At 35.1% G+C, this 17,621-nt stretch overlaps 1 protein-coding gene across 1 annotated transcript in view; it reads left to right on the forward strand.

The window, feature by feature from the left end:
• LOC128189057 (uncharacterized) overlaps nt 1-17,621 on the forward strand; it is a 97,118-nt gene that overhangs the window by 14,772 nt on the left and 64,725 nt on the right. Inside the window, exons 13-57 of the mRNA XM_052860484.1 lie at nt 277-466; nt 556-764; nt 1,188-1,306; nt 1,441-1,670; nt 2,131-2,276; nt 2,466-2,642; nt 2,981-3,139; nt 3,292-3,434; nt 3,562-3,632; nt 3,926-4,092; nt 4,267-4,433; nt 4,697-4,883; nt 5,111-5,263; nt 5,467-5,646; nt 5,978-6,125; nt 6,392-6,568; nt 6,824-6,975; nt 7,243-7,381; nt 7,590-7,811; nt 7,918-7,984; nt 8,071-8,234; nt 8,381-8,508; nt 8,624-8,765; nt 9,197-9,448; nt 9,546-9,588; nt 9,697-9,848; nt 9,983-10,074; nt 10,190-10,235; nt 10,441-10,692; nt 10,865-10,919; nt 11,156-11,328; nt 11,612-11,785; nt 12,047-12,308; nt 12,498-12,652; nt 12,808-12,981; nt 13,256-13,477; nt 13,568-13,610; nt 13,751-13,911; nt 14,203-14,388; nt 14,615-14,824; nt 15,042-15,084; nt 15,193-15,356; nt 16,383-16,556; nt 16,706-16,973; nt 17,324-17,484. Of these exons, the coding sequence (XP_052716444.1) occupies nt 277-466; nt 556-764; nt 1,188-1,306; nt 1,441-1,670; nt 2,131-2,276; nt 2,466-2,642; nt 2,981-3,139; nt 3,292-3,434; nt 3,562-3,632; nt 3,926-4,092; nt 4,267-4,433; nt 4,697-4,883; nt 5,111-5,263; nt 5,467-5,646; nt 5,978-6,125; nt 6,392-6,568; nt 6,824-6,975; nt 7,243-7,381; nt 7,590-7,811; nt 7,918-7,984; nt 8,071-8,234; nt 8,381-8,508; nt 8,624-8,765; nt 9,197-9,448; nt 9,546-9,588; nt 9,697-9,848; nt 9,983-10,074; nt 10,190-10,235; nt 10,441-10,692; nt 10,865-10,919; nt 11,156-11,328; nt 11,612-11,785; nt 12,047-12,308; nt 12,498-12,652; nt 12,808-12,981; nt 13,256-13,477; nt 13,568-13,610; nt 13,751-13,911; nt 14,203-14,388; nt 14,615-14,824; nt 15,042-15,084; nt 15,193-15,356; nt 16,383-16,556; nt 16,706-16,973; nt 17,324-17,484 (7,099 nt within the window). The remainder of the gene's footprint in view (nt 1-276; nt 467-555; nt 765-1,187; nt 1,307-1,440; nt 1,671-2,130; nt 2,277-2,465; nt 2,643-2,980; nt 3,140-3,291; nt 3,435-3,561; nt 3,633-3,925; nt 4,093-4,266; nt 4,434-4,696; nt 4,884-5,110; nt 5,264-5,466; nt 5,647-5,977; nt 6,126-6,391; nt 6,569-6,823; nt 6,976-7,242; nt 7,382-7,589; nt 7,812-7,917; nt 7,985-8,070; nt 8,235-8,380; nt 8,509-8,623; nt 8,766-9,196; nt 9,449-9,545; nt 9,589-9,696; nt 9,849-9,982; nt 10,075-10,189; nt 10,236-10,440; nt 10,693-10,864; nt 10,920-11,155; nt 11,329-11,611; nt 11,786-12,046; nt 12,309-12,497; nt 12,653-12,807; nt 12,982-13,255; nt 13,478-13,567; nt 13,611-13,750; nt 13,912-14,202; nt 14,389-14,614; nt 14,825-15,041; nt 15,085-15,192; nt 15,357-16,382; nt 16,557-16,705; nt 16,974-17,323; nt 17,485-17,621) is intronic.

A 17,621-nucleotide genomic window follows, 5' to 3' on the forward strand; every position in this document is an offset into this window, starting at 1 on the left:
AGCGATGTGGCCCCATGGGCCTCTTGTTATAAACAGCTTTTATTAGTTTCAAAGATCCTCAACACCTTGATTGAGATTTAACGTCATAGCTTAATAGATTTAATGAAGCAGGGTTTTTTTTTTGTTTTTGTTTTTATGAATAATTGAAAATGATTAATTATTTTTAATAAAACTTGTTTAATCACTCAGATACACAGATTTGAGGTAATCTCTGGGTTTCTGTATATCACCAGTTGTATTTGATTTTAATGACTAAGCTTAATCTTATTTTGCCAGTTTCTTTTACAAACCCTGGAAGATGCAGTTTTCCACAAAGATAAATTCCCACCCCAGTTTTACATACAAGACACTCAGAGTAGATGCATGCTGGCTCTTGGCTCTGTGAGCAACAAACTACGTAAACATGGCAACCCAGAGAGAGCCAGAAGAAATGTGGACAAAGTGCATGAGCTATTGGGATATCATGGTGAGAAGTTATTCCAAAAACTGTGGTTTGTAATTAAAGTTATAAAAAAAAATTGGAAAGGTAATGAAAATGTAATGCTTGCACTGTAGATCCTTGGTTGTACAGGAAGAGAAGAGAAACCATGGATCCTTTTGAGAAAGAGAAGCACGACCATTACAAAGTGGTTCTTCTGGAGACTTTGGGCAATGCTCGACTGGACCACTCCTATGACTACATTGTGTCTCATATCAACAGCACCAACTCCCCGTGGGTCAAGAGAGCTGGATGCCACGCCCTTAGGAAATATGAACATGACCATGTAATTTTTAAAGAATTTTTCTTTTCTCTCTCATGGATCTCCTGACTTTTTTTTTTTTTGAGAGTATTTTTTTTTACTAGTGTTTAACTTTGAAAATCTGAAGAGTAGAAAGGAGAAACAGCAAAATTTCTACATTTTCCTCAAGAGATTTAACTTTCCATAGCATGTATGTAATAATGAACTCTATTATCATTTTGTTGGGGTCAAGGCTTTCTTGGATTGTCAAAGAATAATGGATTTTTGGCTAGAGATATGATCATGAAAATTTAAAAATTAAAACCAGTGGATTGTTTTGTAAATATTCACCGACAAAATTTAAAATGGATTAGCTAAAGTTACAACAGCAAAATTTGATGATTCCTAATAAACATGAAGAACATGAAAGTGAGATGCATGATCCTACATGTTGGTTTTGCTTGTTAGGCTGCTGAGACCTTGTTGTATGCTGCTATTTATGACGAGGAGCAGTCTGTGAGATATGAGGCCTCATTACTCTACATGGCCCATCCTAGAGGGAAAATGATCGCTCCCTTTGACAACAGGTTCTGTCTTATATTTTATTACATTTGTAATATAATTAAATATTGTTAAAACCCTCTTTGATGAACAGGATTTTATTTATACTGTTATAAAGTAATTAACTCATGCTTATTTATAACATTTCTCTAACTTGTAGAATTCCTCATGAAGGCAACGCCTCATATGTTGCGGATGATCCCTATGACAATGGGGTGGGGGTGATGGACCTTGCTCAACACAACGCAGGACGATCCAGAAGAAGTATTTGGGATGGACTCTACTTCCGACTGGAAGCCCCGAGTGTGGACTGGAGAAAACTGCTTGGCTCCACTGACATTGGAGCCTCATTTGGGGTCATCATGATGAACCTGCTAGACTTGTCAATTGGTATGGAAGCTATTTTATGAGCTGTGTCTGAACTGTATTAGTTGAGTCTTACTATGCAGAAATCAATTTCGGAATATGTTACTTTGCAGTTTGATGATTTGTTTACTCTTTTGTATTTAAAAAGAAATTGATAGTTTTACAGGCACATTTTGCCGCTTATGTTATCAAATGCTGTCAGTGTGGCATTGATTATAAAAAAGGGGAACAACTCAATTATGTATGTGAAATCTTGCAATGAAAGTTAATTGCCCAGTTGCTTTATTACATTTCAAAATTTTGGCACGTACAGCAGATTAGAAATTATGTTTTTTATGTTGAGGAAGAGAGAGGCGAAGAATTAATATGCACTTTTTCGGAGGTGTGTGTGAAGATATGTTTGTACATTATGAAAAAAAAATCAAAGATCAAATTTCAAATGGCATCTTACCAAAATTAATGTATTTAACAATTTAATTTCTAGCTCCGTTGAGTGGTCATGTGAAAATTCGTGTCCATGACGAGGCTTACGCCAGAGTGCACTTGGGATTTATGAATGTCAACCTGGATTTTTTTGTGGCAAGAATATGCTTTAAAGGAGGCGCAGAGTACAACATTAACATTTTACAGGTGATCAGATATACCTGTCCATCTAATTTTCTGGCACCAGATGTGGTTTTTATACCATGCTTTTTCTACCATTTGTCTTCCTCATTAATTACCATGCGGAGTTTCTTTTTCTAAAATAAGTGGAACTTATTTTATCTGTACCATGGATGGATTGATCTTGTATAAGGCTTTTTTTTTTTTTGTTGACAGGGTAATGAAATGAAAAAGGCGATAAAGCTAGCCAAAAACTTTTCCAAGAAAATCAAGCAGGTTGTGGCCGGATTGAAGGAAGGTGTGAATTTGTTCAAAGACTTGGTGAAGGGAAGAATAAGCATCAAAGATTACATCGATGAACTGGTCTCAGCAATATCTGATTTACCACAGAAGGTGAGGATTTAAAAGATTAAAAACAGAAAGTTCTTAGAAAATTCCCAGAGTTTTAAATTCTCTAATATATGTAGATATTTAGATTAAATTTTTAAAAAAGTGTAAATCACATGGTACATGTATTTAAATTTTTTGAGCACTTGAATTGCACAGTAAAATGTTATCACTGTTTTCAGTCAGGCTTTAACCTTACACTTTGGGAATGTATTAATTGACAGCTGTGTTATGCTGTAAAATTGAAATGAAATTTTGCAGAAATTTTGCCGAGAATTGAATCTTATTGGTACCTGGCTGATTCCACTATAAAGCATGCTAATCTACTTATTTGTCCTTCTTAGGTCTTGAATCTGAGAACTGTTGCAGTGACAGCCATGCAAAAATTAGCAAAATATGACGAAGAAATGTTTCCTCCGGCTTTTAGACCCATGGTTCATTTTGTACACAAAGTTGGCAAACTTTTCAATGACATTAAATCCGACGTGATGGGCTTTGTAAATGTAAGTTGTTATATTTCTTCTCCAACTGTAAAAGAAGCACAACGGTACTATTGGATTTATCACTACGTGTGTTAATTTTAAATTACTTTGAAAGTGTTTTTGAAATTTGATGTGAATTTAAAAAAATGTTCCTTTTTTATGTCATTATTTAGCAAGTTGAACAGACTATCAAAGTGATTATTCCCCAGCAAGGAAAAATCATCTACGAGTCCATCAAAGATATCATTGATGGTTTCTCGGTTATTACAAAGGATCCCAAAAGTGCCATCATGAACATTGGGAAAGGAGTTCTTTCGTAAGTGATCAATGCAAAATTCTCAATTAATTAATTGTATAAAAACCAAACATACCTTACTGTTGGTCTATTGATGTTGAATAATTCAGTGTTTTTTTATGAATTTCCTTAATTTTTTTTTTTTTAGAATATATCAGGCCATTATGGCACTGCTGGAAGCAAAGAACAAAACACAGGAGGCTTGCTTCTTCTTGAGAGGTGATCATTATGAATATTAATTTAATTTGTCTTTCTGCATATAATGAAATCAAGTCATCATTTGAATGTTATCATTTGAACTTAGGTAATGTGCTTCATGTTCACAATGAATATAAAACACTTCATTAAAATAGGATTTGTTCTATTAATTGTTTCATCAGCTACTTCAGTGATTGAGTTTGTAAATATCAAGTACATTATAATAAAGTTATATCCTCTTTACTACAATTTTATCTTTTTTAAGATTGGATGTTTAAACATGAATAGTGTAAATTAAATTTTCACTCTGACAGATGAGAAGCCATATTGGTTTGATGTACAAGGATTGGTTGAGGAATACACAGAGCTTGCCACACATGCCTTCCAAAGCTTGGCTGATGCTGGAACAGCATGGGTCAATGAGGTTATTCCCAAAGAGGAAGATGGGGTCCTAAAAATCACTAATGGAAAAATGACAACAGTATGTACATGCAAAACCAAATTCAATTTGTGATTGTAATTGTGATGAAATACCTATCTCAAAATGAAACGGAAAAATTGATACTGTTAGTCGCGATTTGTCATCTCAAACCGTGTCAAAAGTTCCCTTCTGGTTACTTTGATTATAATATGTAAGTATGTTTTCAACATTTAGATGCAAGTACGTCAAGAAATACTAGATGTCCTGAAACCGATCAAAGATGAACTGATGACGCCATTCCAAGGATTAATTGGAATGGCTGACGCTTTTATAGCAAAGTACGCCAAAGTCTTCAACCTGATCAAGAATGTTAAGGAGGCATACACAATGCTAAAAGAAGGGTAGGTTAAGCATTGATTTACAATTATGATGGTTTTACTAAAGAGAGATACATGTACCGTATATATAAATTTACATGTTACAAAGATGTTGTAACTGTATCAAGAGCTGAATATATTTTACCATAAAATTTTTTTGTGGAATTCAAGAGGGCATGCAACAAAGGCAGTCAATAAATTTGTCATTAATGTGTTGAATGCTGTGTTTAATCTACCAATTTTTATGGAAGCATTTGTGCATATCTGAGTGAAATCAATATCTATAGGTACCAAACAGCCAGAGGAATCATTGACTCCATATTTGGACCGAAGGCCCACAAGGACTTCCCCAGAAGACGGCGAATGAAAGGCAAAGGCTGTGATGGTAAAGGGCTCTACCCCTCAGAACTAGACAATGATGACCCAGAATATGTGCACAAAGGGGTGGACATTTCGGCTGAGAAAGGCGATATGGTAGGGGAATTTTGAAGACAAGTGGAAAAATTCATTCATGACAATGTTTAGGATAGCTTCAGTCAGTTAAAATAACATAGAATTAAATATTTCATAATGTCCTACTAATCTCAAAAATGAGGAATTCCACTTTTCCTCTTCTCTTTCTTATGACTTTATTCCAATAAATGACACAAGTGTATGGAAAAACCATAATTGTGTTCTTTTTTTATGACTTGTATTATTAGTTGGTGGCCCCATTTGCTGGCAGCATTACCAGAGATGCAACAGATGATGAGGCAGTGATCATTACAATCAAGACAGGCTCTATGGCTGGTATGATAGTTTACATCAAGAACATAGAGCCAAACTCTACCATAGAGACAACCACTCCAAGCACAGTAAGTTTCGTAGAAAACAAATTTCAAGCTTGTTTGAATATATTGTGCCTATACAAAAGTATGCTGAACTAGACACAAAAAAATCTCTTCTTTTTTTTTAATTACTGTTTTCTTTGTTATTCTGGATTGCATTTCTAGAATCCTATCCATAAAATCATAATGTTGATAATATTCAAATATTTTGAGCCTGTGTGCTTTTATAGATTGCTGCTGGTCAGATCATAGGGAAGGTGGTTAAGTCCCCTTGCATCAACCACATTCACATGGCCATGAAGAAGCAGGATGCAGCAGACTACATAGACCCCACCAAGTATCTAGAGTCCATCTTCCCCACTATGCCGGTCTGGGTGCAGCAGTGTGATGATTACAAACTGGTTTGGAAGGTACATACTAAAACTTTACCATGATTATATATTTTTTTTAAAAATTCTGTACAGTTCAAGTATGCTGCATGTTAAAAAAATGTTTTTGCATAGAAAAGTACTTAAACTGTTATAGAATCAACACTTTGTTGTAATTTTGCAATAATTATTGTAACAAATGGAAAATTATGTAATTCAAAAATATTTTCAATGGTATATAACATATTAATTCATGGATTTATATTCAAGAGTAAAGAAACATTTTGTTTTTGTGGTTTAGTAAGACCTTTTTTCCAGCATGTTTAGTGATTTTTGTGAGAGCTAAATGATTTTATGTGTTCCTAATATGTAGTTTGAGACCATAGCAGCTGGAGTAATTGTTGGTCTGGGAGGTCAGGCCCCACAGAATAACACCCCAACACTGAACAATACAAACTTTGCCATTCCTCCCACAAATCCACCGGCTGATGCTGATCCTGATGACACCAAGGCCATCAAATGTAAATGGTTGAACTTTCTACCTAACACCAAACTATTGAAATGATGTATTCCTTACATTATAGAAAAAAAAAAACTCAAACACTGGTAACAATTCAGTATTTTTCTTGTAATAAATGTTTGAAAGTGTTTTAAAATATGAAATGGCTGAGTTAAGATAAACCACTACTAGGAAAGTTAAATTTATTGTGTATAATGCAAATTATAAGATGTACTCCGCAAAAAAATTATATATTAAATGTGAGAATCCATCTGTTTTCTTGTATAGCTGATCCTGACAGTGCCTTCAATAAAGTCAAATCTCAGCCAGCAGCAGCGGAGCAGGGTATGAATGAGCCAGAGGAGGACCAGTGTGCAGCAATAATGGGGTATCCCGTGACTACCACAACCACCACCACTACCACTACCACCACCCCAGCACCAGGGGCCAAAGGGGCCATCAAAGGTCTGCAGAAAAAATCTCTTTCCCCTTTCCCTTCTCTTCCAACAAACCTGATCTCCTCTTCCGAATTCCCGTCACCTTTTAACTAACCTCTTTCTCTCCCTCTCTCTTATTTTCAACATAATTATACATGTATTATTTTTCTCCAGCATTCCCTAAACAAAAGATTAAGAGAGTTTGTCTTAGAATATGAAAATTTGAGTTCAATCTGAAATGTGGAAATTTTAAATGATTTGAAATGAGAGATTTCCTTTGCAGGGATGTTCACAAAACTGCTGAGGACGGCAGATAAGTTTCTTCAGAAACTTAACTTAAGGCGCTTGAAGATGGGGACTATTATAGAGTTTTTGGATAGATTTGGAATGGTGAAAAGTAAGGAGGCCATGGCGAAGGTTATCGTTACCATCAAAGTAAGTGACCATCTGGAATGATTTTGTTATTTTTAAAGATATTTCATATATTAGTATCTTGGAAAGGCTAATACTAAGAAGAAATCTGAGTCTGTCATATTTTGTATCATTTTACTGATTTTATGAAACATAAAATGCAAATGAAAGTACTTTTAGAAATTTCAAACCAGATTGAAGATTTGATATGATTTTGCAGTAATCTTGAAAGTTTTTCAGTTCAGTTTACTTTACTTTGGTTTGGGACTTGATGTGTTGTGTTTTGTGTAGGAAATAATAGACAACAAGCCCTGTCTGAAGCCAAGTGAAATGTCTGAGGATCAGTTGTCCCTGGAACTGAAGGAGAGGGGAAAGAATTCTTCAGGGTCCAGAGAGGAAATGGCAGATCGTCTACTGAAATTGGACCAAGGTGACCAATTGTTAAAACTAATTTAAAACTGTACAAAAATAACAGTTTTGTTTTTTTGCAAATTAAGCGCAACATGATCAAGAATTTGTAGGTTTCATAGTGTAACAGGATATTTCAAAAGTCAAGTTGTATTGGAATAAAGTTGCGTATTTAGTTAGACACACTGATATTTTCACACTGAATTTCTACTTTAATTTGCTGTTTGCAGGATGCCCTTTGATTTCCTTTACCATGCCAAAGAATGTATACTGCACCTTTGACAGCTACTGTTTAGGAGTGGAATGCTGTATCAATGTCAAACTCATGATGTTCCTGAAAGTCTTCAAAGCCTGGGCAAGATTTGATCCTTGCACAACTCCAATGAAGTTTACCATGGCATTTGAAAACTATAAATATGAAATTGATATAAACCTAAGCATACAGTTTGATGGTATGTAAAAATATGGTGCTCTGTACTTCCTTTTATAAATGTATTTTTGTTAAGTGCTATGTGTTAGAGAATGTCATGTTTACATGCTTATTGTCCAATATTGTAGGTTTTGAGGGTGAATTAAGGTCAGGTATTAAATTGGACATCTTGGGTGGCATTGAGCTTCTCATAAAGTAAGTATACCGGTTGATCTATTTAAAGATTTTAGAATGGTTTTAAATTACTTTTTATGTATCTATTTTTTTCTTTATTTTAACAGGTACAATATTTTCAAGGGGGAGAATGCCACTCTAGCAACCTTTGGTGCTGGATTCTGTAGTTTTGACGATTCTGAGAAGTGTGTGATATACATTAATTTATTGGACAACGCTGTACTGCCCATTCCTACCTGTCTTCCAGATGGAACATTTGTGTGGCCAAAGAGTCAGTATCAGCCGAAATTTGTCACTATTAAGTTTGATTCTTTTGTTTTTTAACAGTGCAATAAAGTTTTAAATTTTACAACTAAGTCACCTTTGTAATTTTGAATGAGTGCTTCATTATAATCCATAAATTTCTGTATCTTTCAGTTGACTTCAAGAAGCTGTTTGACAAACAGGCATTCATGAACCAAATCAAAGAACAAGGAAAAGCATTAGTTAAAACAGCTGCCTCAGAGTTAGCCAAAGAATTCCTCTCCACTCTTGGCCTACCTGAGGTAATTAATTCATCAATTTGAAAACGTTTCCCCTTTCATTGAAGTTGATATAGTTCTATTTAAGCTACAAGTCAGTTATATTTAGGATTTAGTTTGAATCTGCCTTTGGTTACAGGATTTCCTGCAAGAGACTGGACCCTGTCCCAGACCAGAGAACATGACATTTGGACAAGTCACAGAAATTCTGGAAACCAGGAACTTGTCATCCAATGGAACAAGAGATGAGCTAAACACAAGGATCAGAGAGGATGATCTCAGTAAGGGAACTTAAGTCCCCTGCCCCTCCCCCCCCCCAACAAAATTTCTAAAATATGACAATTCTCTCAAGTTCTCCATGGAAGTTGTTTTGATTATTTTTGCCTTCAGATGTAATACTGGGGAATACTAGGGAAAGGTATTCTATCAAAGTCAAATGATTGTATATTGTACATTGTGAATAATTTTAAATGGAATAATGTTAAAGTGGTTATTTACACTGGTGGTTAAGTACGTGTTTTCTATTGTCAAACCATAGACATGGGTATTGAATACATGGTTGCATGATTTAACACAGATTCTAGAGTTTTGATTTTTTACAGCCATAAACATTGGGGAATTTCATGTGGTTTTAAGCTAACCACATATCTAGTGTAAATTTCCCCCACACATAAATAGCCACTTTTACAGTAAATGACTTCATATTTAACAGGGTGTGGCATTCTGGGATTCAACATCACTCTGCCCACCATCAAGAATGAGAAGCTAGCCAAGCACGTGTACTACTCCATAGAGAGTGACTGCATGAGACTGGACGCCTGCGCCGACATTTCCCTCTCCCTGGCTGGACTGTCCTACACCAAAGCTCTCAAGGCTTATGTGGACCTGGATCCATGTAGCTTTGTACTGAAAGTGGGATTTGAAAGCTTTCAACTTACCAAGGTTTTACTGAACTATGACTGGGGTAAGGATATTGTGTTCAGGAATTGCTACTTCAGTGTTTTGTCTTTTTGTTTTAAAATAAGATCTGCATTTTTATTTAATATTGTTGTATATTTTAGGCACTGAAAAACTTGCAGAGATTTCCAAGAACATTAAAGTCAAGTATGTAAAAAACTGTCATATTACTTTTGTGACTATTATAAATTTTCTCTTTGGTTTTTTAAAATGTTAAAACTGATTTAATGACATGTTCAATTTTGCAATTAAAAGGTACAACATCAACAGAAATGTAGACCAGAAGATCTTCATACTGGACTTTGGTCTGCAGATCTGTCTGTCTGATGGGGACTGTATCTTAGATGACTACCTCCTTAAACAGTTTGAATTCCCTATACCCCTCTGTGGAGACTTTGTTCTGCCAGGTAAATTTAGTGAATAATTTGTCAAACATGTAGTACTACATGTACTTTTCTGTTTAAAGTATCTAAATATGTTGGAATTTTGGAGAAATCTGGTGTTTTAGCAAGTTTTTATGTAAGACTTTGCATGTTTTTAGGAGGAGGATCCATTAAAGGAATGTTGGCTGAAATAGGAGGCAAAATGACAGCAGAGGCATTTGATCTTATCCTAAAGAAATTTGATTTAGATGTAGGTTTTAAAATTTCCTGGGTTAAAGAACTCTTTTCTCCACAAAGTATTGTTGTCTTTGTAATTAATCTAAGTTTTTTGAATTCAGTGTTAATGCTCTTATATTTAATTGCAGAAAGTAATAGTATCGGGAGTGTGCACAGTGCCAGAAACTCCAGCCTGTGAGTAGTTTTTATTGCATGTCACCTTTTTCATTGGTAAAGGTTGTATATTCATTATGTCTTACATGACATTGCCTAAAAAATTATGAACTCATTGCATCTTTCTTACTCGCACTGTTAAATTTTATTTGTTAAGGCCTCTTACTCAATTGTAAAGTTCTAGCTTGTCAAATTACTGTGGTAAGGCCTTAGAAAATTGTTGTAGCATGTCCTGCCCTGTTTGACGTGAGAAAGTATATCCCCACCGGCATCAAGCACATGGTGAACTGTGAACTGCCGCCCAACTGCTGGGGAATAGACTGCTGTCTGGATCTGACCTTCACTATCCCCCTAGGAGACATCAAAGTCACCAAAAACATTCCTTTCTGGTTCAAGTTGGACCCCTGTGATTTCTTCATTGACATCGGATTTGGAACAATAACACTGCTAAGAACAAAGTTCTTGACATATGAATATGGTATGGAATCATTTTTAAATCCATCATATGTATTACCTTTTTTCTTCTTCTTTCTTTGTTTTTTTTTTTTAATTTTCACATTGTATGTAACGCAAGTTATTTAAATCAGGTTCCAGCAGTTAAGATACTCTTATATTGTTTAATTTAAAAATGACATTTAATTTGATTTCAGGAACATCAAAAACACTGACCTTGGGATCTGGAAATCCTGCTCCGGTTACAATCACGTAAGTTAGGAGAGAAATAAAGTTTGATATCAATATATCATAACAAAATAAAATTCAATATTCTGATGGCAAAGAAGTTTTACAACCAACAAAATGATATATATGACTATCAAACTGAAAGGTATAAACTAGTTTCAGAATGAATAATAATTTTTATTAAAAAGCATCTTCAGGAATGTATATGTCTTGCAGTCTGATTATATCGTATTAATGTCTATGATATATTTTTTTTTTAGATATTTCATTGACCAAATGGCAGAAAACAAAGGCTTTATTGTGGATGTGAAGGTCTCCATCTGTTTCCCCTTGGATGATGAGAATATCTGTATTCCTACTGAGGAAGGCCTCCATCTTCTACAGAAGGAAGAAATCCCAGTGTGTGATCAACGGGCATTGGTCAACTTCCAAAGTATGCTTATCTAAACGTACTATTTTAAGGGCCAGAAAAGATAATTCTCTTGATAAATCTGGTAGACTACGTAAAATTGCCTAAGACTCACAATATGTTCTATTTTGAAAATTTTAAGTAATTTTTACTTTCTTCATTTTTTCCCCGCCTATACCTTCCTTTAAATCTGATATGAAAAGGTGTTTAATTTATTTTGTTGTTGGGATATTAATTATATATTTTTAACATGATTGGTTTATACATATTTACTCTCATAATTTGTAAATATCTTATCATTTTCTAGATTTCTCTCTGACAAATTGGGTGCAGAATAACACTCTGCGAGTAGGAGAACAGTTAGCTGAGGGGGCAGTGACCTTATTGCTGGAACAGCTAAACCTGACCAACTTCTTCAAAAAACCTCGATGTGACCGCAATAGAGTTCCTTACATACCATCAGTTCAGGGGATTCATAATGGTAAAGCCGTAGACTTTAAAGAAAATATGTTAATTTTCTATGAATACTGTACATGTTGTACGGGAAAATAGTAATGTTTTTAGCCGCTTGTACTTGCATGATTTTGGTTTGAAATCCTGTCTTCATTAATCATTGATTGCACGATTTTTCATCGTTTCCAATTCAAATTTAAGCATTTAGTTTTTAATATGTAACTATATGACACTGGCTTTTAGAAGAAATTGATATCTGACTGAATATTTTCAAATTTTCATTTTGCAGTTTGTCCAAAAACCATTGGGTTTCTCCCCTCCAAGATCCCTGACCCCATGTCCTGCTACATCCCTGACTTCTGTACGGGGGTAGAGTGCTGTGCGGAGATCCCCATGCTGGGGCTAGGGCTCCATGCCTATGTGTATCTGGATCTGGACAAGCTAGAGCTGAGATATGGCCTGGAAACCATAACTGGCACCCTGAAGCTCTTCAACTATGACTGGGGAGACACCATCAAGATAGCTGTGGCCCAGGACTTAATATATTTCTCGTACGATTTTAACTTTTTAGTGGTCAGCATGGTTATGAAATAATAGTAACTGTTGCATTTGTTCATCAAGAGTAAAAATTAAGGCTGACGAAACTTGGTGTAAAAATGTTATTTAAAAGTTTGGGATTTAGTTATTCTGCAGAAAAAGATTTTTGATAAAGACCTGTTATTTTTTCATGCTCACTACAGGTTCAGTGTCAAGCCAATCACAGACGAGCACGTGTACGTATTTAACGCCCATGCCGAGGTCTGTCTGGAACCGGACGACTGCTCCATCAAGATCCCCATCATGAAGAACACAAAGCTGCCCACCCTCACTTCAGTGATCACAGGGAGCAACAAAAGTAGGTCAACTTCTTTAAACTTCTTTGCTAAACATGAATGATCTTAAGTGCATTATAACACAAATTGTAAAAAAAAAAATCAAGGTATTGGTTTTTTTTATTTGATCTTTATCAAATTTTAGAGTTTTACTAATATTAAAAAAAATTTCTTTCAGACTTTTCTATGAGTAACCTGCTGCAAGAAATGGGCAATTTGACATTGGATGGCATGAAGGACAGTGCCAAGGCTGTGTTGTTACAACAGCTGGGAGTGGACCAGTGGATGTCTGATACACCATGCAGTATTACTGACAATCTCTACACCCCTAGTGTTAATGGCTGGAATAATGGTAGAGAATTGAATCAGAGAGAGAGAGAGAGAGAGAGAGAGAGAGAGAGAGAGAGAGAGAGAATTTACAGGTATTATATGGTGTTTGTACAGGAAGAGATTAGGGAATAGAGATAGTTGGGGGATGAATAAGATGTTAATTTTTATAAAAGTATTGAAATAATATAGAGTCAGTACAAGTATTAATAACTGTATTTCTCAAGTTTAGAGACTCAGATTTTTTATATTTGAAAAAAGATGATTTATGTTGTATTGTCTCGTCATTTTGAATACAGAGTGCACCCTGGACTGGGTGAAGCCCCCGAACATCCCCTTTGATAATGTCAAGTGTGCTCTGACCCACAACTGTACCCGTGTGGACTGCTGTGTGAGCTTCAAACCACTGAACCTCAACGTCCATATGTTCCTTCATTTTGATCGCTGCAACTATATCATCTCTGGAGGCATTGAGAAGAAGACATTTTCCTACGGGCTTTTGGATTTCACTGATTTCTGGGGTAGAGTTACTATTAACCTACATCTGGATTAAACTTTACTGCTATATTATATTGGATTATTCATAAAAATGTCTTCTGTATGCTTTTTAGGAAAAGAGGTTTCAATCAACATTGCTGACATTATCTACATAAAGTAAGTTTTCGTGGTTTTTGAAAAAACAATTCATAAAATATAATTGATATAGACACCTTAAAAATATAAATCGGGATTATACAGGTACATTTTCAAGTTTTGCTGCTTGTTTATTGACAACATGTTAATGTCCCTGCTAGGTTCAAGGCCAGTCAGCTGGAGGTGTCCAAGAAGTATGTGCTGGATCTGAGTGTGGAGATCTGTCTGGAGCCCGACTCGTGTGCTCTGGATGTCCCCATATTTGACCAGGTCCTCATTCCTATCCTCAACTGCGACCTCACCATGGATTTCAATCTTAAAGGTCAGAATTTTAACAAATCAGCTGGTACATTTTACTGTCATTGTTGCCATACTCATTGTCAAGCAACTAGAGCATTTAGTAAATAAAAGTAATAATAAAAGCAAACTGTCATGTGATTTTGGTAAAATGCAATCATTCTTCCCATTTTGTGTGTAATTTTCAATATTAAAAGGATATATGTGTATCATTTGTTCCTCACAGTTTTGAATCAGTCTTTAAGAAATTCGATAAATTTGGGGGGAACTTTGTTTCTGTGGTCAATCAATAAAAATTATCTTACTCTCTTTGTAGGATTTTCACTAAAGGAGTACATGAAGCAAGAGCTAGGAATGACGGAGGACGGCAGTCTGTCCACCGCTCTCTCCAACTTTGTGTTTGAAAAGCTGGGACTGAACTCCTTTATGAAGGAGACTCCATGTGATAGATCTGAGCCCCCTTACAGCATCAACAAACTCAACTACACTGGATGGTCCTCTGGTATACAAAAAAACATTAATGAATAGCATATTATATGATGAATTTTCATGTTGTTTATTTTATTTATTTCTTGTGCATGTTAGATGAAATTGAGCTCTGAACAGGATGAAATTAGTTCTTTTTTTCAAAGAACTAGTAGTGCTTTCAAATATATTGCTTTAGATCATGTCTGTATAAGTAAAGTGGATGCCTTAGTTATATTCACTGTTTAACTTTAACTTCAAAGAATGTCCTGCCAATTTGCCGCTGTTCAAGATCCGTGGAACCACCAACTGTAACATCAAGAACACTTGTACGGCGGTGTCCTGTTGTGTGGAGGTGGGTAAGGTCGGCCGAACGTTTGAGTTCATGATGGACATTGATTTCTGTAACCAGAAGTTCACCGTCGGAATCGAGAAACTGGTAGAGGAGGTCTCACTGAACATGTTTGAATATGGTAAGAGCTGAGTTTTTTTAAGATTCTATTTTGAAAATGAGAGTTTGTATCAAAATATTGAAAATTATATAAAAGTTTTCTGCATGAATTTTATGGAAAAATTTAAGGACATTTCTTATCCTTTATTTATTATTTCAACATTCATATTATTCAGTACAATTCAAAGAAAAAAAATGCATGTTAATTGAATTAAAAATGCAATCATTTTCCTTACTAGGAGTAAGAAAGGAAATTGTCATCATGGGAGTGATTAAAGTATGGTATGTATGGCAAATAAAAATCTCTATTACTGCTCAACATTCTCCATACAGAAATAATTTTTGAACAATTTGAAGCTCTTTATTACCAACTTTCTTATTCCCTAACAGGTACACCATATGGGACAATGTAGGAGAGGGGGTCTATGTGGTGACTGTGGACCTGGCCATCTGTTTTGAGGACGGAGGCAACTGTCTGGTCAATGTCAATATCTTTGAAAAAGTGAAACTGTCAAAACAAATCTGTGTCTGGGCCACACAGTTCTTGCATCCTGGTAAGAACATTAATATATTTGGGGTACTGTGGTTTCATCAATATTCGTTGAATACCAATTTTCGTGGATTTCGTTGTTAAGTTGATCCATGAAATTAAATGTTCATTGAAGTTCAATTTCAACTAACATTTTGTATTGATGGGATCATTGGCCACAAAATTACGTATCCTTGAAACTGTGGTTTTCAGAAAATCCACGAAAATTGATACCCATGAAAATTAATGAAACCAAGGTATCAACTAAACAGTTAAAAGAAACTTATTTTATATTTGCTGTAAAGCTGAGTTAGAGACAAGAAATTTAGCCAAATTGAATATTTTTTTTTTATCAGTAGAAAATCTTTACTTAATATGGCTAAATGTTGGTTTCAGTGTTGAATACCAATTTTCGTGGATTTCGTTGTTAAGTTGATCCATGAAATTAAATGTTCATTGAAGTTCAATTTCAACTAACATTTTGTATTGATGGGATCATTGGCCACAAAATTACGTATCCTTGAAACTGTGGTTTTCAGAAAATCCACGAAAATTGATACCCACGAAAATTAATGAAACCAAGGTATCAACTAAACAGTTAAAAGAAACTTATTTTATATTTGCTGTAAAGCTGAGTTAGAGACAAGAAATTTAGCCAAATTGAATATTTTTTTTTTATCAGTAGAAAATCTTTACTTAATATGGCTAAATGTTGGTTTCAGTGTTAGGGTTGGTGTAGATACTGTTTACCAACTTTTAATTTTGACATCTTAATTGCACAAATCCTAGGGAGAAACTGGTGAACTACTTTTCGCATTCCAACCCTATCTACACCCTGGTTGTTACTATATCCATGGGGCAAGGACTGGTTTGTGGAGAGAAATATTTGCGATGGAGGCTTTAGCAAACCTCACAAAAATTTCTTACACATGAATAAAAGTTGGTTTACAGTAATAAGCATTCAATGCATTTGTATATTTATGCTTTCAATGATTTAAAATTGAGATATATTCATTAAAAGAATAATTTTTGAGGGTTTTATGTGTTTCAGACTTCTCCTTGGAGGCCTACATGAAAGAGCAGGGACTGAATGCAGTGGATCAACTGAAGGGCCTCGCTCTAGACAAACTAAAGGAGGCATTGGGTCTACCTACCTACCTCAATGATCCCCCTTGTTCCCTGACCGATTCAAAGTACACCCCTAACACAAATGGTGTCAAAAAAGGTAAAGTTAATAGTGTGTAATTAAATGGTTTATGTAGTTATGTTATAAATTTCCAGTGATATACTGGTTTTATTGGTATTTGTTGAACCCCAGTTTATTTTCTTGGATTACATTGTGAATTTATCTATCAACCAAATGTTCCATTCCAGTGTGTACCAAGGACTTGGGACAGGTAGGTTCCAACTTGCCCACCTTGCCAGGTAACATGGTGTGTCAGATCGGGGAGTCCTGTACCTCCCTGGACTGTTGTATCGGAGCTTCCATCATCCAGCACAACTTCCACGCCTACCTAGACATCGATCCTTGTAACTTTGTGATCAAATTTGGAATCGACAGACTGGAGTTTGTCATCTACATGCAGGAATTCACTTTTGGCATCGAAAAGGACTTCCGCCTTGTGAATGTTGTCAGAATCAAGTAAGGCTTTATTACAGCAAAAATTGCATTTGTGTAATAAACATAATTTGATATGTAGATGAATTATCTGTAGATGTAATTGAAGATGAATGTCAGATTTTGCAATGGTTGAAAGATTTTATGCTTTCACTAACAAGCAAGTTTCATGAGGATCACAACAGCCTCAAAGTTGCCAATATTTATAATTGCAGTCAATATGTGTATTTTTTTTCTAAAGATTTTAAATAAATTTTTAATTTTGCAGTATTTTGTCCATTTGAACTTTTTTTATTACCATTCAATTGCAAAATAAAGTCATTGCTGATAAAATTTGTTTTCCAGTATATGATTACATTATTGGTTTACAACAGGTTTAAGATCTGGGACCTGTCAGCCGAGAATCAGTTTTTGGTCAACATGAAGGTCAGTGTGTGCTTTGAGGAGAGCTCCTGTATCCTTGACTTGGACATTTTCAAGGAGAAAAGACTTCCCAAAAATGTCTGCGACTTTGCAGCAGCTGCTAAGATCCAAAGTAAGCGATCATATGTTAGGAAATCACACTGTTTTCACACTTGGTTCTTCCTCAGACATATTAGAAAATATGATATTCATCTCCATAGCTAATGGGAAGATTCATAGTCTTCTTTATCACACTAAGATTAAAATTTT

The sequence above is a fragment of the Crassostrea angulata genome, chromosome 6 (assembly GCF_025612915.1).
Source record: "Crassostrea angulata isolate pt1a10 chromosome 6, ASM2561291v2, whole genome shotgun sequence".
Taxonomy (NCBI): domain Eukaryota; kingdom Metazoa; phylum Mollusca; class Bivalvia; order Ostreida; family Ostreidae; genus Magallana; species Magallana angulata.